General features: G+C 38.3%; 1 protein-coding gene across 1 annotated transcript in view; it reads left to right on the top strand.

Moving 5' to 3' along the window:
• COL11A1 (collagen type XI alpha 1 chain) overlaps positions 1-27,290 on the top strand; it is a 240,499-nt gene that overhangs the window by 113,244 nt on the left and 99,965 nt on the right. The window contains exons 25-32 of the mRNA XM_038414607.2: positions 4,957-5,010; positions 7,719-7,763; positions 9,278-9,331; positions 9,415-9,459; positions 13,188-13,241; positions 13,875-13,982; positions 21,912-21,965; positions 26,872-26,925. Coding sequence (XP_038270535.1) covers positions 4,957-5,010; positions 7,719-7,763; positions 9,278-9,331; positions 9,415-9,459; positions 13,188-13,241; positions 13,875-13,982; positions 21,912-21,965; positions 26,872-26,925 — 468 coding nt within the window. The remainder of the gene's footprint in view (positions 1-4,956; positions 5,011-7,718; positions 7,764-9,277; positions 9,332-9,414; positions 9,460-13,187; positions 13,242-13,874; positions 13,983-21,911; positions 21,966-26,871; positions 26,926-27,290) is intronic.

Genomic DNA, 27,290 nt, shown 5'->3' on the forward strand with positions numbered 1-27,290 from the left:
TATTTGTTTATCCTTGTGTTTCCTGAGCAGTAACATTCTGCTACAAGTTCTAATTATGTCCATTTCAAATTTCACACTCCTAGTAATTTTCTCCTTTCCTCTTTTAGATCCCTGATTGATTCCACTCTGGTTTCCCTCTCATTCGTGGTTTAATATCTTCCTAGTTCTCTACCTAGTTCTCTAGTATCTCACTTCTTAGTGGGAAGGATTGAGGGGGATTTTAGGAAACAATACACAGACTTCCTACCTGCCTGTCTTCCCCAGAATGTTATTTTCGGAAGATGGCTGTGTCCACAACATATTCATTCCACAATCCATCACGAACGCATAGCATACCTTTCAGCAGTCAGAGGTTTGGGGCCACACAGCATGGTCTCTGCCACTTTATCTTGATATGTTTCTTTCATATAATGTGACCATTTTTCTGTTTCTGAAGTTCCAAGTACAGGTCAGCGATGTGAAGTATAAAAACTTTTTTCCCTTCCCCTGAGTTGTATATATTTATTGTAGAAACAATCATGCCATCTACATTTGAGCAAAACTCCCACTGTAGTCGATGGGAGTTTTGCAAGAGTAAGAATTGCAAGAACTGGCCTTGCGTGCTCCTCTGTTCTTGCATGGAATTGCTCTGCTTTTAAGTTTTTTATCCCATAGTTGTTCTTACTTTGTCCCTGACATCTATATCAGATAACTTAGAGGTGTAAACTAATTGTATTTTGTATATGCAACACCTACAATTAAATACATTGTTGATGGGTTTTTCACAACAGTGATTCACTTAGGGGATGGTTCACTAGCCATTATAATAGAGATTACAAGGATAAATAGGCTGAAAAGGTGTGAAGTAGTTTGCTTGCTTCCTACCTATCCATATGCATACCTTATTTTTTGAGTTTTCTCGGCTTGGTAGTCTTTTCTTTTTTTGAGTTTAATATTAATGCAAATGAGCTGGCAAACCAGCTTGTTAGCTTTGTTTGTAACTTACTGCTAGGTAGAAATGTTATATCTGTTCATGGGTTAAAAAAGTGAAGGTAGATATCCCAAAGTTAATGAAATATCTCAAATAAAAGTACTGTAGCAGTGACAGATGTCACATTTCATATTAAAAAATCCAACCTTCGATCTTCATTGTTATTTCCACTAATTTCTCCTTACAGGATAGAAACCATCTTGCACCCAGCAAGAATTATATACATTTCTACGGGCTAAGTACCCTTCCAAAACATCATAGAGACAAGAGTTGAGTTGATATGGAATGTGTGCATTTGGAATAGAGTGGAGTCAGACCATCACAAGGGCAGAAATCCTACTGGAGCTCCCCAGAATGCAAGATAACTTTGTTCACTGCTACACCTCTTCAAGGGGTGCAGCATACTCCAGCCAGTGTCCTAGGCTCATTCAGTGAGCTGGTGAGAAGTGGAAAGAACAGGGCCATGCCCTGCCTCATTCCCACTCCTTTGGGGTCTCTTTTACCCATGTGGAAGCACAGAGATTGTAATGCCAAGCACAAGAATTACAACTATAAGTGGCCCTTGTGTGGGGCCTGTACAGGAAGATGACTTCAGTAAATTAAACACTTACATGCATAAGGCTTTATATACTGGATAGACTTCAGGGTAAATTGGCTTGTGCAGTATAAACTTCATGAGCTGAAGGAAGCATGCTCTCCTCTCTCAGGTGGCCATAGGCATCCCTATGCAAAAATAAGTTTGACATCCTGAGACTACACACTCTCTGTTGCTCCAGTCCCTGTAGTGCTTATACAATCAACATGGACCAAGAGTCATCTTAGAAACACCATATCTATAAGTTCCATAATTGTCCCTGAGTATCTCAGAATAATAGCCCCAATTGGGCCTACTGGGAGGAATTTCAGACCAAGGATTCTGGACTTGGTTGTGCCAGAAGAGAGGAATGGCACTTGGAGAGAAAGAAGAATGCAGGCCACTCAGGAAATTAACTTTTATATGAAATGTCTGCAAGAGTCTACTAGCCTAGAAACTTTTCTGTGTATAAATTGCCTTGCACAAGTCAATTGTATAAGAGGAGGTTCTGGCAAGTAGAATATTAAAAGGAAGTTGTTTCCCCAAAACCTGCCCCCATAGCATGATTCCCCTTTCCAGAGTCACCTCTAAAGTTTTCCATGTGAAACTCACCAACATCTAAAGTTTTCTTCTCCTAAAACATACTGGCATCTAAAATTTTCCCTGCATACGTTACATGTTGGCATCTCTGATATTGGAGGACCAAGCAGTGACATTTGAAATATTGATAGAAACCTTTCCCTCTGACACTGAAAGCTTTCCTGGTCCAAACCCAGTCACACCAGTATTTGTCTATGCTCAAACCCATTCACATCAAAATTTTCCCTCATCTAAACCTGCTAATATAGGTTTCCCTCACAAAAATATCATAACAATATTTTAGGTGTCCTCTCTTTTAGGATCAGGCTCACACTAATGGATGGAGATTTTCTTTAAAAGTTTGCGTTGATTTGAGGCAATATATTGAGCACAGCCAATCCATCAAGATTGCTCATTCTCGAGGGCCCAGTCCTGAAAAGGAACTCATGGGTAACTCTGCTCAGATGGGCAGTCCAAGTGATTAGCTGCGAGAAAAGTTTCTCAAAGGTATAAGTGTATGAGGGATGTAAAAAATAGCAGCAATCATATTGCTGCCAGCATACCAGAATATACCCAGATGACTAATTAGAAACCTAGTAATCTTAGGTCAGTGCCTTGCACTAATACAGGAATGCCTGTTTGATCTCTTGCTTCCTCTTTGGTAAACCTATGTACTGAGAGTGGGCACACCCACAGACTGGGCATGGACCAGGACAAAGACCATAAGGACACTGATGATTTTGTAGGAGTTGCAGTTGATAAATGCTGTGATGCCATGATGGTACTAAATAAGAAAAATGTCTAATAAAAAAGGATGCATTTGTCATTATCCAGCTAATGTTAATTGCCTTGGGTGATGATGGCTTGGATGTTACTAATTTTAATTTGGTCTGTATTGATGTTCATTACAGGTTGATTCTGTGACTCACATAGGTTTTCATAATGCATTTCTGATTAAAGTATCATTTTGTTTTGTTTGGGCTACATATTTTTGAAACAAGTGGGAATGAATGTTGCCGATTTGCTTTGCTGCTCTTACGTGGTGTAGACTTAGGCATGGTGGTTGGAGACTAGGACCCAACTTGCGGTTTTTTTTTGTTATAATAAAATTTCTAGTTACATAACATTGATTTTTGGTTGATGGACAGACATCAAACACATCTCTTGTGACTCTTTGAAGATCATCAGCTAACCTTTCATTTCCAAAAAGTCACATTCTGTCCTGCCATGCACACAACTTACCCTCTAAATGTAGCTTTGTTTTTGTGTTTGAAACAGTTCAAGCCAATGAACAGCCAGTTCTCATCCCTGGGTTCTGTGGCTCACCTACATCATTCAAATTGTTGTTGCTTTGCAACTTTAGATGCTACTGCCTCTGGCCTCCTCTTGATTATGGGTGATATCCTGGCCCCTTTAAGTCAAAGGTAGTGTGCTATTGACTTCAGTGGGGCCAGGATTTCACCCTTTGTCATTTTCTGTTCTTTGGACATTACTTTGTATAGTGAACAATACATCATATTTCTCCACGTTTTTCTTTCATGTCTTTGTGTATACATTTTAGTGATTGATATGTGCAACAGGTACATTCTCTCTATCATAACTGGTATGGTCCATTTCTAAATGTAACTTTTGCCTTGTTTTTCCTCCTTGTGCCCTTAATTTCTCATCTGCCCAATGATACTTTGTGAACAATGCATTTTTCAAATGGCCTTTACTCAATCATCTTCTCTCTTACAACCCAAATAAACATATTCTTACATCTTTCTAATTTGCCTATTCATTGTATTTGGAGACATTTTCAAAAAGAAAAGTTGGTAAAAATTATCGTGAATCTGAAAACTGATGCTGAATGTACTTCGATGCTGACATTTTTCATATAATTCTGTAAAAGAATATTTTCCGGATGTTATTTTTTCTCATTTCATCACTTCAGTTTAACTGGGAAACATATTATTCCTTCTCCCTCATCTGTCCTTTCTATTTAATTTTCTTCCCAGGTGCCTATGCTTTTGTTTAGTTTTTCTCATTCATGCTGCTTACTACCTTCTGATCTAACTTCACACTGTACTATTTTGATGATTAACATGGTTCTAGGAATCTCACACTTTTTGAGGTAAAAGGCAAGTTAGTTTAACATTACAAATGGATATTTCTGAAGTACTGGTGGTACTCAGGTGGAGCAAGTATTTCAGTATCCAATTATATCTAGTTGAAATATTTAAAGCCAGAAGAGAATCCAAAAGGAAATACTTTTTTCACACAATGCATAATTAGTTTGTGGAACTCATTGCCACAATATGTTGCTGAGCCCAACAACTTGGAAAGATTCAAAGAAGGATTGGCTGTTTATGTGGATAACAAAAATATTCAGTCATAATATTGATAACACAAATTTTGGAAGGGAGATAAAACCTCATGCTTCAGGCCTTAAGTCTCTAACTATCAGGAATAGATTATCCAGTATCTGTCCTCTGAGGGGTTTCTTGCTCCTTCCTTCTTCAGGGACAGGATACTGGACTAGATGGACCATGGGTCTGATGCCATATGGCAATTCCTCTGTTCCTTTCTCATTTGCACTAGTGAACATTGACAGTAACTTTTTTTGAAGTCATTGGAATTGTTATGGATTTACACTGATGTAACTGAGATCAGAATCTAAGTCTCTGGATCTAGCTTTTGGAACACTCTCAACTTTTATTTTTTCCCATCACTTTGTATGCTTTAACATATTTCTTTTTGTTCATAGTTAATTTCTTTGTTGCAACCTATTTTAGCTTGAGAAACCTATTTGTTTAATATTATTCCTAAAATGTATCCTCACTGTTGTGTTTAGGGACCACAGGGCAAACCTGGCCTTCCCGGACTTGCTGGTTCTGATGGGCCTTCTGTAAGTAATATAGTATTTTGTCCTTTGAATGTCTAAATTCTGTTAAAAATCAGCATGCAGTTTTGGGTCACTGCATGCAATGTACTGCATTACAGGAAGAAAAGAAGCAGCACTCTTAGTTGGGAACAAACTTGTAAAACCTGTGTATACCTCTGTATTATTTGAACTTGAGGCATTATTAAAGTTAGGGGGCTGCTAATATTTGCTGAAGCCCTTTAGAAATGTGGACCTTGATAATCAATTATGCTTGTAACATCTGCCAATAGCCGGGGAGACATACAGTGGATCAGATCCACTGTCTCATTTATGTCAATGTGGCAGTGTAAATGGGGGATAAAGTATGCACCTATAGCCACCAAGAAATGCTCTTGATTAAGGGATTTTCTCAGCTGGCACAAAGCTGGCTACACCTTACTTCCTCACACCTCCTGATCAGGGCACATCAAGGGAGTGGACCCCACTCTTTCAGGTTCTTCATGGGGGCAGGATTACCAGAATAAGAATCATCTGAACATTAGGAAACTCATCTTCATGTAAGCGCTTATCCCCATGAGTTACTGAACTGACATGAGCAGCTCCACTAAACTCAACGGACACCCAACAAAGATACTTACATAAATAAAATTACTCACATTACTGTTCAAAATCAGGTCCTAAACCTAGTAACTATAAAACCAATGCTCCTAATGACAGATGAGAGAGAGAGAAAAAGAGAGCTTTCTTGTATCAAAATGTTTAGGTTTTTACCTCCAATAAGGGCCGCTTAATTGTAGGCAGCACAATTTCTCATACCATCCCCCTCAGTCCTTTCCCCACTATGCCATTTTCTCATATAATAATCTTTCCCCCTTTCCTAGGTCAAATTCCAAGCAAAACTCTCAATGACCTCAACAGGAATTTTGCAAGGTTAAGAACTACAGACAATGTCCCAGGGGCATTAAACTGGAAAAATGAATGTATTATGGATACAGAACTGTATCCATGACCGTCATTCTCCCTTTTGCCTGCTATTGCAGCACATCCATACAGACTGTTGGCAATGCATATTATGGCATTGTGGAGATTCCAGTTAGACTTGAATTTTTGTCCACTTTTGCAAGTTTTTCTGGTTTCTGAAAACTCTCAGCCTTTACAAATATCACTGGTATTTGAAAACCTGCATTTTGCTACACATAAAAATCAGAAATAAAGACAAATGCAATGAAGAATGAATAAGCATAGGTAGTGTTTGCATGTGTATGTGTGTGCCTGTGCTTGTGCTTGTGCATGAACTACTGCCTGCACCCCACCATCTGCCTACACAGTCATCTCTCTACCTTGGGTATAGATTTGTTTGGTTGAAGGATAGGGCAGGCAGGTTAAGTCACTGAAACTCTTGATAAGCATCACCCCTGACAGAGGTAGCATTGTAGAATCACAGACTTTCCATGCAGGGTAAGTAGTTATAACTTTGTGCACAATAAGATCATCTGCTTGAAGCTTAGTTCAGATTTTCAAACCAAGATGCATTTGTTTGAGTAAAACTGAAAAAAAATGTTAATGCTGTTTGAGATGAGCAAGACAATAAATTGTTTCCCCCTATCTGATATTCATTCTTCTAATCAATATTGTAAGAATGCATAGATAGATAAAAGTAAGTGCTATATATATATTTAAAATATGCTATTAATTAATGGTGTATATATATATATATATATATATATATATATATATATATATATATATATATATATTTTAAATTCATATTATCAGCTAGAAAACTAAACATAAAAATCAGAAGTTTATCAGATAAGGATTGGCAGGTATTTAAAAATATGATATCATTTGACATACTGAAAACACTTTTTGAAAGTTAATACCATCAAGAAGCTAATATTTAAGAAGTGGCTACATGTACAGCAAAACTAAAGATTTACTATACCCTTCAAATAAGAGTGCATCTACACAAAGTAGAAAAAGTGTTACTTGTTGATTTCCTCAAACTGTAATTTGCCATTAACATTTTAAATTTCACTTTAGTGTAATTTCTGATGACAGATCAAAAATAATCACTATTGTCTCCCACTGGGAATGCAGTGAAGAATTAATCTTTTGAGTGATCTCCCTTTCTCTCTCACACACACCCACACAAGCTTAATTCTTGGGCTACATTTCTAGTGGGAGCTTTATATAACTATAATGATATAGAATTTAAACAGTAGTAGCCTGCACCCCTCAAAAAGTTTTATTTTAAAAGTAAGCAATGATTTAAAGGAAAAGCATTTCATTAATGCTATAAATGAGACTAGATCAATCTCTTTATAGGCCTCTCAGACAACTCCTGTAACCTTTTTATATGCTTTAGGGATTTCTGCATGAAGTTGTATCATGTAGGCTCTTTCAAAACACTAAGTAATCAAATCAGAGTGTGTCTTAGATTAAAAGACTTCTGCAGTTGAAATATTAACTGGATGTGATCAAAATGTTGCTTAATACATTCACATCAATGCAACTACTGTCTAGATTTCTCTTTGTTATGTAAACTAGTTATATATTAAAACAGTAAATCTCTCCTCAAAATCAAAAGGTGTATTTTTCATGCTGTAGTCCAGAAAAAGGGCTGATTTTGGGGTCATCATGATGTTCAATTATTTAAAACCAATTTGTATAATGAATTGTTTTTCATGAAGAGCATATTTTTCAAAAAATATTTATCTTTCTGTAATCAGGGTCATCCTGGCAAAGAAGGTCAGTCTGGAGAAAAAGGTGCTTTGGTAAGTTTCAAAACTTCCATAAACATGTGTCTATTCAATTTGTATTTATTTGTTTATTTAGTAAGTTTGTCAACCATGTAATCTGTTGCTCTTACACCTATTGGGATCATAAGTGATAGAAAATGCATCACCCATTCACAGCATGTGTGTACTGACAACCATATTTATTGAGTGCCAAACTGTGAACTCCACAAGCAGTTTTACATTAACAAGGCACTCTATTTATATTTATTCATGTCTACTCAGGATTTAATAAACTGTCACATGTTTCAGACAGATAACTTGCAACTTCTTTGAGTTTGCAGTTTTATAGTGTGTGCTATTTGCTGGGACTATTGAGAGGATCTGTGAGGAGGGTATATCAAAACACACACAATCAATGGATTTTTCAGTCACTTGCAGCAAGCCAGTGGAAAATAATTTCTTCATTGTAGTGAAATATTTAAAGGGTTTTTAAAGTTCCCTGCCATGTTAAGGCCAGATTCTGAAACCCTTACTTATGCTGAATAACACACTACTTCCTGAGTAGTCCTACTGAAGACAACGGAGTAAAGTACTATACATTATAAATAGTATAAATCAGGGTATTAAAATCTGGCCCTTATCCTGCCATCTATTACATGTTTGGGGGCCTTTTTCTTTACTATGAGGCCAGGAAGTATTATGAAACAGGATGTACTACTAAAGTAACAAAGGTTTATCTTCTCTTGATCTTATATTTGCAAAGGTATAGTGAAATAGATTTTAAAAAATCCGCAGGAAACAATAAATGCCAAAAAATCCCCAGTCAGTATCAATTAAATGTTGACATTTAAAAATTTTTAAAAATCAGACCATGTTGACTTTGGGGAATTTTTAAGAGAGACCATGAATGACTGATTTATTACCCTAAGGACAATACAAACACTGAAAAAAGGAGTCAGATTCTGCAAGATCTGTATATATGGGAATAGTAGATGGCTATATGAGAGTAGAGTATGGCATACAATGTAAATGTGAGATTTTTTTAAAATGATGGGGAAGGGTTAATAGAGTGATATACTCTTATGTCTTTATCTCTAACACAAAGCTTCTGCCCTGTGCAGACATCATTAATACTGGTGTGTTCTCCTTATATTTTCAAAATTATCTTAATTTCAGATTATTTATGTTGAGAGTTGATGTTTTTAGAATGTTGCTTTCATTTGAAATTCCCAAAAGTATAAATCCACAGCAAAACCATAAATAAATCCACAGAAGTGAGCTGTAGCTCACGAAAGCTTATGCTCAAATAAATTTGTTAGTCTCTAAGGTGCCACAAGTACTCCTTTTGTTTTTGAGAAAATTTGAAAAATGCTTTGATATGCCCACAAGTTTTCATAGGGACAGTCAGCCAGAAAAGCCTGTCTGTCCAGTATTATTCCAATGCCTTCCTTTAGACTACTTGTGGTACAGTTAAGGTAAGTGGATCATACTTCGAAAACTATTTGTTAACTGACTAACGTACAGAGTTTTTCTAATCCAATGTATTTTAGGGGCCTCCAGGTCCTCAGGGTCCAATTGGCTATCCTGGTCCTCGTGGTGTGAAGGTATGGTTCATTTGAAAAAAAATCTGAATATTTGAAACTTTCTGGTTATGTACAGTGAGGCATTTTCTCATTGTTTTCTACAGGGAGCTGATGGTGTCCGTGGTCTCAAGGGCTCCAAAGGTGAAAAGGTAAAAATAGAATTGGACTTGCTTTTGTTTAAAAAAAAAAAGTGTTTTTCTGTGTTCTGACAAAAGGGTCTCCTTTTTTCAGTGCTACATCTTTTATTTCCTTCCCCCAAGTACTGTTGTTCCCAGGCAGCAGTGGTTACTTTTCACCATCCATGGGGAATGTATCAGGCCTGAATCTCCACTGCCCTGCACCTTGCATAGCTATTTACATCTGTGTAAAATTTATGTAAAATTCTACCAGAGCAGAGCAATAGCATTTTGCACCCACTTTGCACAGGTGTAACTGACTTACACACAAGGTGCAGGGCAGTGGAGAATTAGCCTTCTGTCTTTCCCCCACTGACAATAGTGGATCCCTAGAAGCTTGTCATATCAAAGACACTTGTGACAATTATTACTTTCACGACTGTGATTCATACTATAGACTAGATTCTGTATTTCTTATATACCCAAACCTTCCATTGACTTCCAGACTTTCTGGTGTCTGAATAGCAGATAATAGACCAGATCCTTTGTTATGGCAAAAATGTGCACAGCACAAATAGGGAATATATGTGCAAATGTGATTAAAACTCACGATGCATTCTCCCAAAACTGCTGCTGTTGCTATATGCAGGGCCATTTCCCCTTCATGAAGTTAGATCACACTCTGGCTGCTGCAACCTCCATTAGCTTCTAGTGGCCCCTTGGGGCCAAAACCCCAGCCAGGGATTGTCATAGGGATATCCTAGCCCTACCCTCTTTCCTCAGTGTTATAACTGCAGGAAGTAGAGTGGCATAAGAACCTCTGTGCTAACTCTATCCCACTGGAGACTCCTTGCACTGGGCTGATTCTACTGGGGATGGATGCACAAGTTTTAGAGACAGTCTGTCCCAGAACTGCGGTTCAAACAGCCATCTTACACAGGCATATCTGGCCTTATTGCTCTGTTACCACGGAGTGTACATTTATTTTTCAAGACTGAAGGTTCGCTCTTGAAAACTGCCTTTGACATCAGTACTGGAGAACTGCCTGAAGGATCAAGCCCCTGAAAGGAGTTTTATGCTTTTGAAATTCTGCAGTGACAACACATTTTGTTCATTATAATAACTTTTTTCACTATACGACCAAGCTTTATATAAACATGAGCTATTATTCAAAATATAGCAAACATGCAATGAGGATAAATAAATAACAGATTTTTTCCTATTGATAAATAATTATATAGCTGTATCTCCACAAATAAATAGATATAAAGATAAACAGTGCTCAATAGTTCATTGTGTTCTTTGAATAGGACTTTAAAAACCAAGGTTTGGACATTAAAGACGTCATGACATTAAAGACCTCCTAGCAGCCTCAATGATCCTAACAGTTGTTTGATGATAGCTGCTGTATGACACAAAACATTAGTGCACACCTCAAAATTGACACTGATGTACCAAATACATAGAAATCCCTTAGACCACAGGACATGCTCTAGTGGAGCTTATATGTCTGTTACATATAGGCATTATTGATTTAGAGCAGTCAAATACTACTGTGAAAAGCACAATATTATAAGAAGAGAGAGGTAGAGCAATTGATTGATCTGCCACACCATTATTGATCTCAAGTGGTCCCAAAGTTGACAAGGGAGTTATGACTCTGCATTGACCAACAGACTATTTATAGAACTCTGTTTTATTTTTTGTTACCTACGGAGTAGGGCCTTAGAGATTCACTCTCACCTCCAAGCTGAACTAAAGTCAAGATTCTTTAGCTCTCAGTAGCTTGAACCTCACTCTGATGGGTGAAGAGTTTCAGTTCATTTGGCAACTTTTTGATCTGTGATAGGAACAGTGTTCAATCCTTGTGGGTATGCAAGGTGTCCTCCGTTATTTGAACCACATTATTGTCCATGGGTATAATTAAGTAGCTCATAACTAAAGCCTTTTTTAGGTTTCTCATGCTCTACTTGATCAAAACCTCTCTTTAAATGTTAATAAATAGGTATTTGTAACTCTAGAATTTTAAAGTCTGGATTATAGAGAGTGACCTCATGGGCCCTTTTACCACTATCACGCAAAATACAGACAACTTATCAGTTATCTAAACCTTTTCCTAGTGTGTCTTTTTCCCATGAATCATGACCTGCTACAGCACCTCATACTTTGTGCAAAAACCTTACATTCTACTGAAAAATGAGATTTGACTGTACTTGTAAGTTTTGTAAGGAAATGAAAGTGCTGACTTATCAAGGCATGTTTCTCTTGATCCATTTTCCTCTAGAAACACTTTTGTCATGGAATAATTCTCCTTCAAATATTGAATGAAATAAAAATAATGTCATGGTTTTAGGTTTATGGGCCATGACAAGTTTCTCTGATTGGCATGGGAAAAGAGAAAACTCTAGATATAGGAATGCAATCTATTGATGATGAAGTACAATGCCCTTGCTGTTTTATTAGCAACAACTGGAGCGCATTGTCATTAATTCTAGACTGACATCATCAATACTTCTTCACCTGAAGCACATCAGCATTATAGTGAACCCCTTTTCTACAAGTTCCTTCAGCAGAGAGAGAGCTTCCATCCCCAACAATGAGGAACAGTACCTAAAAAATGTACTTGCCAGAATCTTCTATGGCCTTGATATCAGAATGGTAGCTGTGCAAAGACTGAGATATAGTCGTAGTGGACCAAAAACTCCTCTCAATTACACTAGTGCAAATCTGGAATAATTCCATTGATTTTTTTAATGTCAGTGGAGTCACTATCCAGGTGCTCAAGTGTAACAGAGTAGAATTTTCCTCACAGTTGTCTATTTTTATGGAAACATGGACAACTGCATAATATCTTTGAAGAGATTAGCTATCTGTATATAAATAGTCTTCCCTAGGATCCTAACATGTTCTGGTTCAACCACTATGTACAAACACATCCTTAAGGTGTCAGCGTGTTTTTCTTTGCCATGCTGACTAGATCATTTTCTTTTAATTACCCATAGAATATATGTTTGTATCAACCAATGAATGTAGCCATTGAGCCACCTTTCATGCTTTTACATTTGACCACTCAATGTGGACACTACTGTTTCTGTCAGCTTTGTGTGGCACCATATGCTGTGAACATGGGTATACGTATGTTTACATGAATAAATAAATATCTTTTAAAGTTCAGTGTGACCACTTTTAGTTTTATAAAGGATTTACTAAATCAGTAAGGAATCTGTTGACCTTTCTTTCACTAAACTTTAAGAGTTGTTATTCCTTTATAATGCTTTTGGGCCACTAGTAAAAATAAATAAATAAAAAGGATGAATGGTTCTGCCAATGAACAGAACAATATTAAAGTTTAGTTGCATTGTCAGTCCATCAGCCAATAATGAAAAAGGATGAAGATCTTATCAGTAGAAAGCATAAACAGAATAAAAACTTTAATGTATAAGGATGGAATTTAATGCAGAAGATAATTGTCTTCTATGAAGGAGTTCATAATAAATTCAGAAATGTATGTCCTGCCTAAGAGAGTTTCCTCATTTTTCACAATTTTTTCCCAAGATGAGCAATGAGTAGCTGCATAGATATCTATATATTTGGATATAGTAACGGCCATATTAAAATCATTAGGCATGTGAAGTTCTAAATTGAATGGAGTTACTGCACTTATTATGCTCATCCACTCAGATTACCTAACGTTTTAATTCCATTTGTAAAAGTATCTTTTTTAATTAACACATTTTTCTATAATTTTGTGCTTTCTTTAGGGTGAAGATGGTTTCCCAGGATTTAAAGGTGACATGGGTCTTAAAGGTGACAGAGTAAGTATTTATACAGGAAAATATAGTACTCAGAAATACTAGCTGTTAGCTTGTGAATATCACTTTAAAATTATTTATAATTAAATGTAACAAGCAGTGTTTTCATTAATTTATTTTTAACTTGCACGCATGTAGATTTGGGGCCAGAGGCTCACATGATGGGAATCAGCATTACTCTATTGACTGCAGTGGAGCTCACCAGCTGAGGTTCTGGCCTCAGACTTCATGGTTTTAAGCTAACATTACCAACATACCAACTGGTTATCCAGGCATCCATATTTTCACATTAATTCCATTCCATGAATAATGTACTCGATTAATCCTGAGGGTCATATTCTGGCTGGTGCAGGGGAAATGGTGTAACCATATTTCACAGGGGGCCTCACCGATCCTCCAAAAGTGTTGTTAATGTACACCCCTATCCTGGGTTTAAGTAACCCAATGCCCAACCCCCACAACTTGAATTCTGTTACTAGCACAAAAGCACTAATATTTTTTCCTAATCTTCATTTACATTTGTTTTCAAGTAATTGTTTGTTTTATAAAAAAATCTTAAAATGTCCTGCTATTGCAAACAGTGTATTGGTATGAACATAGGCAGTGGCTCTGTATTTATACCATATTGAATTTTAGGGTGAAGTTGGTCCACTGGGTCCAAGAGGAGAAGATGGCCCTGAAGGTCCAAAAGGTCGAGCAGGTCCAACAGGGGACCCAGGTGGTGCTGGGCAGGCTGGTGAAAAGGTTAGTAATCAACAGCTAATGTAAAGAAACATTACCTCATAATGGAGATCAAACCAGGATCTTCAGCTCCAAAGGCTGTTACTGCTGAAAGTAGCTCCTTTAGCTATCAGAAAGCCATAGGTTATGGCTGCTGAGGGCATCTACTAGAGTGATCTCAGACACTACACAAATAATGAAAATTATTATTTTGTAGCTATTCATAGATATGCATAACACTTCCTGACACATGAGACAGCTAAACCCTGTCCTGAGGAGCTTACAGTCTAATCTAACAAAGACAAATATGATTCAAAGAAAATTTGACACCAGCATGGATGGTGACAGTGCTAGAGAGTAGTTTGGCATTGAAAGTCTACACAGAAGATCTGAAGGAGCAGAAATTGCTTGGTGAATGGGAAAAGATAAGTTGTTTTAAGAATGAGGAGTATCATGACAAAAAACACAAAACCAGGAGTGACAGAAGGAGAGAAAGGTGCTACTAAGGAAGACTGAACAAATTGTGGTGCCTTAGAACATAAAGAAAAACAAAGCACTGAGCTGTATGGGGCGTATGCGATGTAGAATCCTGAAAATGAGAATAATGATCTTGAACCCATTTCAGAGTGGTAGCCATGTTAGTCTGTATCAGCAAAAAGAATGAGGAGTCCTTGTGGCACCTTAGAGACTAACAAATTTATTTGGGCATAAGCTTTCGTGGCCTAAAACCCTCTTAATCAGATGCATGAAGTGGAAAATACAGTAGGAAGTTATATCTATAGCTATATATATATATATATACACACACACACACACACCAAGAAAATATGGGGGTTGCCTTACAAACTGTAACGATACAAATCAATACAGTGGGCTATTATCAGCAGGAGGAAAAATCACTGGGAGTGGATGGGTCATTACACAAACTAAAAACTATTTCCCCATGCTACTTTTCCCCCTCACTGTTACTCACACCTTCTTGTCAACTGTTTGAAATGAGCCATCCTGATTACCACTATAAAAAGGCAACCCCCATCTTTTCATGTTCTCTGTATATATATCTATCTATCTTCCTACTGTATTTTCCACTCCATGCATCTGATGAAGTGAGTTTTAACTCACGAAAGCTTACACCCAAATACATTTGTTAGTCTGTAAGGTGCCACAAGTACTCCTTGATCTTGAACCTGATACAGAAAGAGAGAGGAAGCTGGAAAAGGGAATCAAAGGCATGGTATGTAAAAGGTCAGAGTGCCATTTCAGTGCAGTGTTTTTGGTAGCCTGGGGCAGGAGAGAGGTAAGAACTAGGAGACCAAAAATGAGGGAGCTTGTGGTAGAAGAGAAGTAGGGGGATGAGAATATAGATGGAATCAGGAGGTGCAGTATTTTAATTAGAGCTCTGCAGCACAGAAATTGTTTCACAGAGGATTGTGAGATTTCAAACATTGGCTTCATTCTGAATTGGAACAATCCCCCAAATTTTAGAATTCTCCACAAAAGAAAAATCTCATTTCATTCATTCCATATCCAATTGGTTGTGTTTCATTTGACAAAATCAAAATATTATGTTTTGATTCTAACTTTATATATATATATATATATATATATATATATATATATATATATATATATATATATACACACACACACACACACACACATACAGGGTCGGCTCAAGTCACCAGTGTTCCAAGCAGGTGCTGGGGGTGGCAGTTAGAAAGGGGAGGAAGAGTTTCCATGGTGGTGGCAATTTGGCGGCATCCCCTCTCTCCCGCTGGTCGTGCCGGCAATTCAGTGGCAGCTTCTCCCTTTTGCCGTCTGCGGCGGCAATTTTTTTCACTGATTGGGGCAGCAAAAACTGTAGAGCCGGCCCTGTATATATACACACAATATCGCACACAATATCAAAATGAAAAGCCCTTTCAAAAACAAAAATCTACATGTTTTGTTAAAAAATATCAAAATGGGTTATTTCAACACTGTTAGAACTTATCGCCCCCACACACAACTTTTTTTTCTGAAAATTAAATTTTGACAAAAGCAACACAATTTTGTGAAGCGTTTCCATTGACAGAACTGCATTTTCTGATGGAAAATTGTTTCAGCAAAGTTTTTCTGACCCATGCTAATTTTAATCCTTGCTGTACCTCAGTATAGCCTTATGAAAGTCATATCACTTTTCTGTATCAGTTTTTCTATCTTTAAAATGGAAGTAATGGTACTTAACCCTGAAACCTCATGGGTCCGATGTGAGGATTAGATTAATAGGGCCCTTTGAGATCATCTAATCTGTTCCTCCTGTATAACATTGTCCATAGAACTTTCCCAAAATAATTCCTAGAACGTATCTTCTAGAAAAACATCCAATCTTAAAAATTGTCAGAGATGCAGAATCCACCATAACCATTGGTAAATTGTTCCAATGGTTAATTACCCTTATGGTTGAAAACGTATGCTTTATTTCCAGTCTGAATTTATCTAGCTTCAACTTCCAGCCTTTGGATCATCTTTTTCTGCTAGATTTAAGGGCCCATTATTAAATATTTGTTCCCCATGTAGATACTTATAGACTGTAATCAAGGCCCCCCTTAAATCTTAATTCTACCATTTCCATTCAGTAATGGATCTATGCCATGATCAGGATTCTTTTGTTCGTAATATTTTTTTTAAAACTCCTTATTTACCTTAACACTGCTGCCCATAGATTTTTTCTTGTGTCCTTTGCTTCCCTTACCAATTTTCTACAATTCTTAACTTCTGATTTATACTTATTAATATAAGCTTCCACTTTCTTCCATTTGTTATTATTTTTATAGCTATCTTCGCTTCCCCTCTGAACCTGGTTAGTTTTTTTAAAACCAGGACAGCCTTCTTCCTTGATTGAGGCTTTTTGAGGGGAGCAAATAGTAAGGCATTCTTAAATTATTACAATTTATCATTCAATTTATCTGATTAAATTCCTCCTCGCAGTTGATCTGGCTTGTGTGTGTGCGTGAGAGAGATCTGGACTTTATTCTCTTGCACATTATAAATGTGATCATGTCATGATCACTTGTATCTAAGTCAGGGATCTACAACCTTTGGAACGTGGCCTGTCAGGGAAATCCGCTGGGAGGCCAGGGCAGTTTGTTTACCTGCAGTGTCCACAGGTTCCCAGATCGCAGCTCCCACTGGCCATGATTCGCAGTTCCAGGCCAACGGGGGCTGTGGGAAGCGGCAGCCAGCACATCCCTCGGCCCGCGCCGCTTCCCACAGCCCCCATTAGCTTGGAATGGCGAACCGCAGCCAGTGGGAGCTGTGATCGGCCCAACCTGTGGAAACTGCAGGTAAACAAACCGCCCCTCCAGCGGATTTCCCTGATGGGCCACATTCCAAAGATTGCCTATCCCTGATCTAAGTTATCATTAAATTTCCTTTCTGTGATTAGTTCCTCTTCATCTTTTAGGACAAAAGGTCTAATAAAAATAATAAAAGTCTGTTTTGTATTTAAACATATACAGGACTATATAGATGCTCAGTATTCAGAGAGATGACCAGGATCATGGACTAGAGTTTCAGCGAAGGAACTAAAAAGGAAGGAAAGTATTTTAGCAATAGTAGAGATAGAAAGAAATACTCTTTCATTATAAGTTGCTTCTTGTCATAAACATAACATTACTGTTCATAATGATTTATTTACATGGCATACTAGAAGTTCAGGAAAGGTTATATTTATGACTTGATACTGGAATCATTCATAAGCTGTCATCAAATAACTTATCTTAAGAGTCAGTTCACTCATTCCAAGAAGAGTTCTTTTCAGTTTTATTTAACTATTGGGAGCTATTTATGAATTAATGTTCCCTAAAATGTTGCAAAATACCCTGACAGCTGATAACAAGGTCATGAATCAAAGAACGTATAACAAAAGAAGGCTAGACCTATTATCCTGGATGAATGGAAGCACAATTCAGATTAGAATATCACTTTGTATTCAGTTGTAACTGGATCAGCAAACAAATTCTGTTAAAACAAGAATTGAAAGGAACTTTTTCCCAAACCATAACTGACTCTTTAGTTAGCTTCTTTTATAGCATTTCTTAATGCTGAATTTTCTGTTTTCAGCCAGGATTGAGAGTACTGAAATACCATAAAAAAGGCTATTCCTACACCAAATCTGACCTGCCAAAAACATGAAAATGTTAGGATTCTCATGGGAAAGTGTATTGGTGTCATGAGATTTACAAATGAATGTATGGTTTAAAGAGATTTTCAGTATAGCCAACTCCAAACATTCCAAATATGAGTAAAAACCATGAGATGAGGGTAAAAACTCATAAGATTTTAAAATATTAACAAATGTAGGGTTCTGTTAATTTGCATTCTGGTTTTTGAGCCTTAAGAGTTCATTTTTTTCCAGGTTTCAGAGTAGCAGCCGTGTTAGTCTGTAAAACTAGACAAGCCATTTACAAAACACACTTTGCTTCTCTACAAAAGAAAAAGGACACTAAGCTATCTAAACTACTATATGCCACAAGGGGCCACAACAATGGTTCCCGTAACCCACCCAGCAATATTGTTAATCTATCCAATTACACTCTTAGCCCAGCAGAAGAATCTGTCCTATCTCAGGGCCTCTCCTTTTGCCCCTCCACCCCCACGAATATGATACAGTTCTGTGGTGACCTAGAATCCTATTTTCGACGTCTCAGACTCAAGGAATATTTCCAACACACCTCTGACCAACATATTAACCCACAGAGACCTTCCTGCCAACACTACAAAAAGAAGGATTCTGGGTGGACTCCTCCTGAAGGTCGAAACAGCAGCTTGGATTTCTACATAGACTGCTTCCGCCGACGTGCACGAGCTGAAATTGTGGAAAAGCAGCATCGCTTACCCCATAACCTCAGCCATGCAGAACACAGTGCCATCCACAGCCTCAGAAACAACTCTGACATCATAATCAAAAAGGCTGACAAAGGAGGTGCTGTCGTCATCATGAATAGGTCGGAGTATGAACAAGAGGCTACTAGGCAGCTCTCCAACACCACTTTCTACAAGCCATTACCCTCTGATCCCACTGAGAGTTACCAAAAGAAACTACAGCATTTGCTCAAGAAACTCCCTGAAAAAGCACAAGAACAAATCCGCACAGACACACCCCTGGAGCCCCGACCTGGGGTATTCTATCTGCTACACAAGATCCATAAACCTGGAAATCCTGGACGCCCCATCATCTCAGGCATTGGCACCCTGACAGCAGGATTGTCTGGCTATGTAGACTCCCTCCTCAGGCCCTACGTTACCAGCACTCCCAGCTATCTTCGAGACACCACTGACTTCCTGAGGAAACTACAGTCCATTGGTGATCTTCCTAAAAACACCATCCTAGCCACTATGGATGTAGAAGCCCTCTACACCAACATTCCACACAAAGATGGACTACAAGCCATCAGGAACAGTATCCCCGATACTGTCACGGCTAACCTGGTGGCTGAACTTTGTGACTTTGTCCTGACCCATAACTATTTCACATTTGGTGACAATGTATACCTTCGAATCAGCGGCACTGCGATGGGTACCCGCATGGCCCCACAGTATGCCAACATTTTTATGGCTGACTTAGAACAACGCTTCCTCAGCTCTCGTTCCCTAATGCCCGTACTCTATTTGCGCTACATTGATGACATCTTCATCATCTGGACCCATGGAAAAGAAGCTCTTGAGGAATTCCACCATGATTTCAACAATTTCCATCCCACCATCAACCTCAGCCTGGACCAGTCCATACAAGAGATCCACTTCCTGGACACTACGGTGCTAATAAGCGATGGTCACATAAACACCACCCTATATCGGAAACCTACTGACCGCTATTCCTACCTACATGCCTCTAGCTTTCATCCAGATCATACCACTCGATCCATTGTCTACAGCCAAGCACTACGATATAACCGCATTTGCTCCAACCTCTCAGACAGAGACAAACACCTCCAAGATCTCTATCATGCATTCCTACAACTACAATACCACCTGCTGAAGTGAAGAAACAGATTGACAGAGCCAGAAGAGTACCCAGAAGTCACCTACTACAGGACAGGCCCAACAAAGAAAACAACAGAACGCCACTAGCCATCACCTTCAGCCCCCAACTAAAACCTCTCCAACGCATCATCAAGGATGTACAACCTATCCTGAAGGACGACCCATCACCCTCACAGATCTTGGGAGACAGACCAGTCCTTGCTTACAGACAGCCCCCCAATCTGAAGCAAATACTCACCAGCAACCACACACCACACAACAGAACCACTAACCCAGGAACCTATCCTTGCAACAAAGCCCGTTGCCAACTCTGTCCACATATCTATTCAGGGGATACCATCATAGGGCCTAATCACATCAGCCACACTATCAGAGGCTCGTTCACCTGCGCATCTACCAATGTGATATATGCCATCATGTGCCAGCAATGCCCCTCTGCCATGTACATTGGCCAAACTGGACAGTCTCTACGTAAAAGAATGAATGGACACAAATCAGACGTCAAGAATTGTAACATTCAAAAACCAGTTGGAGAACACTTCAACCTCTCTGGTCACTCGATCACAGACCTAAGAGTGGCTATACTTCAACAAAAAAGCTTCAAAAACAGACTCCAACGAGAGACTGCTGAATTGGAATTAATTTGCAAACTGGATACAATTAACTTAGGCTTGAATAGAGACTGGGAATGGATGAGTCATTACACAAAGTAAAACTATTTCCCCATGGTATTTCTCCCTCCCACCCACCCCCACCCCCCCACTGTTCCTCTGATATTCTTGTTAACTGCTGTAATTAGCCTACCTTGCTTGTCACCATGAAAGGTTTTCCTCCTTTCCCCCCCCTGCTGCTGGTGATGGCTTATCTTAAGTGATCACTCTCCTTACAGTGTGTATGATAAACCCATTGTTTCATGTTCTCTGTGTTTGTGTGTATATAAATCTCTCCTCTGCTTTTTCCACCAAATGCATCCGATGAAGTGAGCTGTAGCTCACGAAAGCTTATGCTCTAATAAATTTGTTAGTCTCTAAGGTGCCACGGGTACTCCTTTTCATTTTTTTCCAGTTTTACTCTACAAAGGCTAGCAAGTTACTCGCTCTTCTCGCACATTGAAAGATGAGATTTTTCCACAATCCTCTTGACCTCAGGAGCTGGAGCGTTAAGAAAAATACCAAATACCAGGAGACTTGTGACAGGATTATAAGAGTTAGCAGCACTGTTTGCTTAGTTTAGATGAGCCTCTGAAATATATTTAATCCATATTATTTCCACTACGAAATCTGGACACAGCAGCAGTCCCGCCTTCCACCTTCAGGCAGTAGAATTAGTAACATCAATAGCATCAATTGACTCAGCCTATTTTCCTGTCTGATGCTGGGAAGACAGCCATCTTTCTCAAAACACACCACATATTATGTGATATTGGATTATTCTTGGGGTATGATTTTCAATGATATTTTCTGATATAGTTTAGAACTCTTCAAGACAAGCTGTAGAGCTTGATCTTCAAATATCCATTGGCTTTCATGGAGATTATAGATAAACAAAACACATTAGCCAACATGTGATGCAACATGAAGAGCACTGTTATGGGAATTGCCTTTTGTGTTAAAGGGTGTGTTAATGTTTTGTTGCCACCATCACTACATTACAGTGTTGAAAAAGTGTTTGGGTGAAATCTTGGGTTCCTTGAAGTCTACAGCAAAACGTCATCCATTTCAGCAAGATTAGGATTTCATTCTTGGAACTGAGGTTTTGGAAACAAAGCCAGTTGACCACTTCTCAGGAGGGAAATAGGTGAAGTATGAAGATGAATGTAATAAAATATTTGATTGTATATGTTATGGAAGGAAACAAACTTTATATAAAGTTATGACTAAACTACTAAGAACTACTAGAAACAATATATATATATTTTAATTTCAGGGTAAACTTGGGGTTCCAGGACTGCCAGGATATCCAGGAAGACAAGGTCCAAAGGTAAATGAATTAGTTTTATTTATGGCACTCAAGAGTGGATTTGCTGTGGACAAATCCACAACTGCAGCTGTTCTATTAGTTATTTATTTAAGGAAGGAGGACATGTGATGCTATGTTAGATGGGGTGGGATCTGAGTTACTACAGAGAATTCTTTCCTGGGTATCTGGCTGGTGAATCTTGCCCACATGCTCAGGGTTCAGCTGATCGCCATATTTGAGGTTGGGAAGGAATTTTCCTCCAGGGCAGATTGGAAGAGGCCCTGGGGGTTTTTCACTTTCCTCTGTAGCATGGGGCATGGGTCACTTGCTGGAGGATTCACTGCACCTTGAAGTCTTTAAACCACGATTTGAGGACTTCAATAGCTCAGACATAGGTGAGAGGTTTATTGCAGGAGTGGGTGGGTGAGATTCTGTGACCTGCATTGTGCAGGAGGTCAGACTAGATGATCATAATGGTCCCTTCTGACCTTAATATCTATGAGTCTATGAGCATCCAAACCCCGAGTTGTTTCTCACTCTGTTTTTCCTGACCATGACACTTTAATGTACGTCAAAAATGTGTTAGGTCCATAACAGTTGTTCATTTTGGACCACTACTTCCCCTTCTCTCAACTATACAACTTTTAAGCCCCTGCCAGTCTTACTTGCATCATATACCTGTGCCAGCAATATACTATTATACACATCATGGACTAGTGAAAAAGAGCCAACCGCTCTTTAATACCTCCTGCTTCTTTAAGACTTAAAGCCATATATTGCCCCCAGAACTCAAGCTGATGTCCATGGGAATTTGCAGTATGGTCTGAGGACCCAGATATAGTCCTTAGACTCTCACTGCTACGTTTCTGCCATCTTCTACTAGCTACAGAAAGAGCCGTCTTAACATCTCCAACACACTTCCAAGTGTGTGACCATGAAAGATAGGAGATGGACTCTTACAATATTGTCTTTCACAGTTTTCTCCATATTTTTCCTTTGCTTGTGTTAAGAGGGTGACTGATGTCTGTTGCTTGACATTCATATAACCAGAATGCTTAGCTTTGTTCTTTCTCCTGTGTTAGTCCCCTTCCTTCTGTCCACAATTCCCTGCTTTGTTTGTTTCTTTTTTTGCAGTTGTCCCTCCTTCAATTATCATTTGGACTCTGTCATCCCTAGAAAATATCTGTGTTAGCTGGTTCTGTTTCTAAATTATTTATAAAGACTTAATAGTGGTAAATTACATTTTTAAAGGATCAGTTTAACCTAGTTTTGAGAAGTGGCTCAGTGTAGACTAAGCAACCGTTAGAAAGACCTATTAAAATAATTTTGGGGGGAATGTTAAAAATGTTAGGGACATTTCCTGTTGTCTGTGAAAGTCCCTCTCTATCTTATCTTCAGAGTGTGTCAAAGATGAGATCAGCTAGGAATGCATAGTACAATAAATGAAAAACTCTTACCCCTTTAGCAGGACTGAATGTCATCTCAATAAAATATTGAGTTTTCCTCTAGTCCAGTTGTTCTCAAACTTATTTGATCAGCCCCCATTTTTTGTGTCTGTAGTAGTTTGCACTTTCCCCACCACCACCACACACAAGTACATATATCACCACCTATGGTCCTTCTATATGAGCCTCAGCCACCTGGGATTGACAGCTAGAGCTCTTAAAAAAAAAAACACACATCTCAGGCCTCCCGTGACACATTCCCACGCCTCCCTTGGGAGATCCACCTCATAGTTTGAAACTATGAAAACTGCTGCTCTAGTCTAAATTCTGGGATCTGAACTTACTTCCAAATTGGAACTGGTGATTTTTTTGGACAGAGATAATACTTTCTGGATAACTAACTGAAGTATTTTTTTTATGTTTGTAGCCTACAATTTGGCCCTATATTTCTGCTAAGTAAACTCTCTTAAGAGTATTTATTCACTGAATACTCTGTGTGAATGAAATAGACCCTAGCAGTCTAAAGAAAGTGTTTCTCAAGGTGAATACTCTTGATAAAGAGATCCTTTCTTGCTTCTGCCTTTTAACCTAAATGTCTGAGATTTCAATGTTCCTTTTTGTTCTCTTTTGACGTGTCTAAGATCAAAGAGGTTTTACATTATTCAGTATTAAGAACAAAAAAAGACGTACACTTCAAAGAAAATTGGTGGATATTTTCCAATATAGATGTTACTGGGAATTTCGTTAAGTTACATTAAGTTAAGTTAAAACTGAAATTAATTCAAACTATACTCACTGTTGGCTATTCCATGAAGTTTAGGCAACCGGATTAGAAAGGGTTTTGATTGCTACAATGCATCAAGTCACTCAGGGCCTGTTGTTTGGCCATCCTTACTCATGTTGGGTAGCATGTTTTTCTACCCATAGTCCTGTTGAAATCAACATTACAAAGGTTGACGAAATCAAAGGTGCATATAATCTATAATGGTTGTCTAAAGGAAATATGAAGTCCTGTTCCAATAGTCAGTAGATGGTTCAAGGTGATTTTTTTTCTGCCACTTATTTGCCTGGTATGAATTTGCTTCTGTGTGACGTTCTTAGGCACAGGCACCATTATAAGATAATTTCACTATATTTTTCTCAAATCTAGTCCTCATCAGCTTGATTGCAGGAAGTTCTGAGAATACTGTATATATTAAATATTTATAGCTAAGCCTTTCATACTAATGTCTGAACAGTTTTTCTCTCTGGTACTATAACACACAGTTTTAAGGGCACACTTGGGGCCTCATACAAAATTAGACTTTCTTCAGGGTTTATACACTGAATCACAACTGGTGAAAACAATTCAAACAAGAAATTCCTTCTTTCTCTGTTCATGTAAAACCGTCAGCACTGGGGCTGCCTGACCCCTCAAAGACAACTTAGTTAGTGGATAAATGGAATGCCTTGTTATAAATAAGGTATATTAAAAGGAAACCATAAAGAACTTAAAAACAAAACCAGAAAAGAATATTAGTTGATGCTACAAAGAGAATGGAGCAGTTCTTTCTTACAGTCTGGCCATTTACATTGTAGCTAGCTGTTTACATGTTGCTAAACCAATAATAAAAAAAAACTCACTAGTGTTGTGCATACAAAGATGGATGAGTTATCGCAGCAGGGAACTGAGCAGAATATGGCCAGTACTACCGTATTGACAGGCCAAACCAAACCTGTGATTTTTAATCTCCCGTAACTTGAAAGTAAATTGTGTCAATGGTCTTTTCTAACCCCAGGCCACCCCCCTAGCAAATCAGTGCACTGGCAGCTGTCAAGCCAGCACTATCCTTCAGAATGGTATGACAGAAGTAGAAAGGGAAAAGGATTACATGTGGTGGGAGGGGAGAGAAAGAAATAATTCCTGGAAACAGCTGTATTTGTTGACTCATGTCAGTTCTCCTTGTAACCATTTTGTTCTGGTGGAGGGAATGGTGACATTTATAGCTCATTAGCTAAGTTTAACAAATATTTTCCTGATGGTCAGCACATTTTCTAAGTTCTCTTTGTAAACCGTAGAATATTAGGTTCTTCCTTCACAGTGAACTCTTCATAGGGCCAGGGTTAATGGTTAATTACTGTGAGCATCCATTAGCTTGTCTAAATTTCATGCACCACAAGAGCGTATAACCTCCAAATTTGTTATGTGTACACTGTTTCATAGAGTAACTGCATGTGAGCATCTGATGGCCACCTTTTTATGAATAAAGCGAGCAAGTTTGTCAACATTGATCATAACACTGGAACATAAGTATCATTTTCATTTGAAAGATAAGAGGGGGGCATCACTTAGCAAGAAGCTCTTTTGAGGAGCTCTTGTTCCCTTGAAAAATATCCCTGCTGATCAGGGTTGGTAAAGGTATGGTCTCCATGTAAGTGAAAAGCATGACTGGTTATCTCATTAAAAGTATTTCTTCTGACTAGGAAACTCAGGGCTTTTTGCTAACTGAACACTGTCTAATCCTGGCAGAGATCCTCCAGTGTTAAAGTTGATCTGAGAGCTTGTTGGGGTATTATATATATTTGAATATAGATGTGGGTGTCTGAAAATATATGAGAGAGGAGGTGTCCATAATAAATAGTAGGACCTATTCTTCAAATAAATACATATATACAACTGCTATTGAAGTCAGAAGGCATAGTGGGCTTTGTGAGGGTGAGATGGGGAAAAGGTGTAGGTAGGGTTTAGCAAGCAGTATCATCCCAGACTCAAGACTCTTTCCTGAAGCCCAAGTTATGTTCTAGGCTCTATGCGATCCCACTGCACAGCCACACTTAGACCATCAGTGCTGGGTTATACAGACCTCTGTAAAGAGAGAGTTCTGCTAAAACAGATGCTTTCTATTGAGTTACCTAACTTGAATAGAACTGAAGTTTTTAATGTTAGTCACAATGTGTCTGTGAAATGTGAATGTGAACACACAGTAACAGCCACTTGAAAACAAAAATGCAAATCAACCCTCTTAAATAGCTGACCAGAAGAGCAATAAGGTCCACAAGAATGCTCTGTGCAACACTGATACTTCATTAAGAAAATAATTTTAGTTCTGCCACTCTGATTCAGCAGAGGCAAGTTCCCAAGTTTCATGTCTCTTGGTCATGATTTAATAAAATAATTTCTAGTGGTGGTTAATGAACTTTTCTTTCTGACTGTTAACTAAAATTGGAAAAGTTTTGTCAAACAGTTTCTTACTGATGTTCATGAAAAATAAAGTCATTACATATGTTGATGTTTTTAATGCATTCAGGACTTGAGGCATTATGGTAAGTTAATTTTTAGATATTCACCAGAGCTGACAGCTTTAAAAACTATTTCCATTGATCTAATTGTAAAGTACATTTTGCATCAATTTGGTGATGTGTTTTAATTCTAGATTAAGAACCGGATGTATTGCGGTGGTGTGACAGATATTTGATGATATTTGCATCCATTTCTGATACAGGGCTCCACTGGTTTTCCAGGATTCCCAGGTGCCAATGGAGAGAAAGGTGCAAGGGTATGATATACTTTTTTAAAAAAAACACAATGCTTAATACGCCTGTGGAACTCTCTGCTAAAATATATAAAGGCAAGAAGCTTCAAGAGAACATTGAGATATTATAGCATTGGGCCTTTATCTGGATAAGACTGAACATCCAAAGACACATTAAATAGTATCAAACTGCATGAGACATAAATCCTCATGCTTCAGGGCATTAACACAACCACTCAGTATCTGGGATAGATAGAAGTTCTCTCACAAGGTAGCTTATTCAATAATTGTCCATTAGGGAGTGTTTTTCATCTTCTTCTGAAATGGCTCATACTGGAAGTGGACTAGCTAGACCAGTGGCAAGGACTATTTTCCTATCTTGTGAATTA

Source organism: Dermochelys coriacea, chromosome 8, assembly GCF_009764565.3.
Source record: "Dermochelys coriacea isolate rDerCor1 chromosome 8, rDerCor1.pri.v4, whole genome shotgun sequence".
NCBI classification, from domain to species: domain Eukaryota; kingdom Metazoa; phylum Chordata; order Testudines; family Dermochelyidae; genus Dermochelys; species Dermochelys coriacea.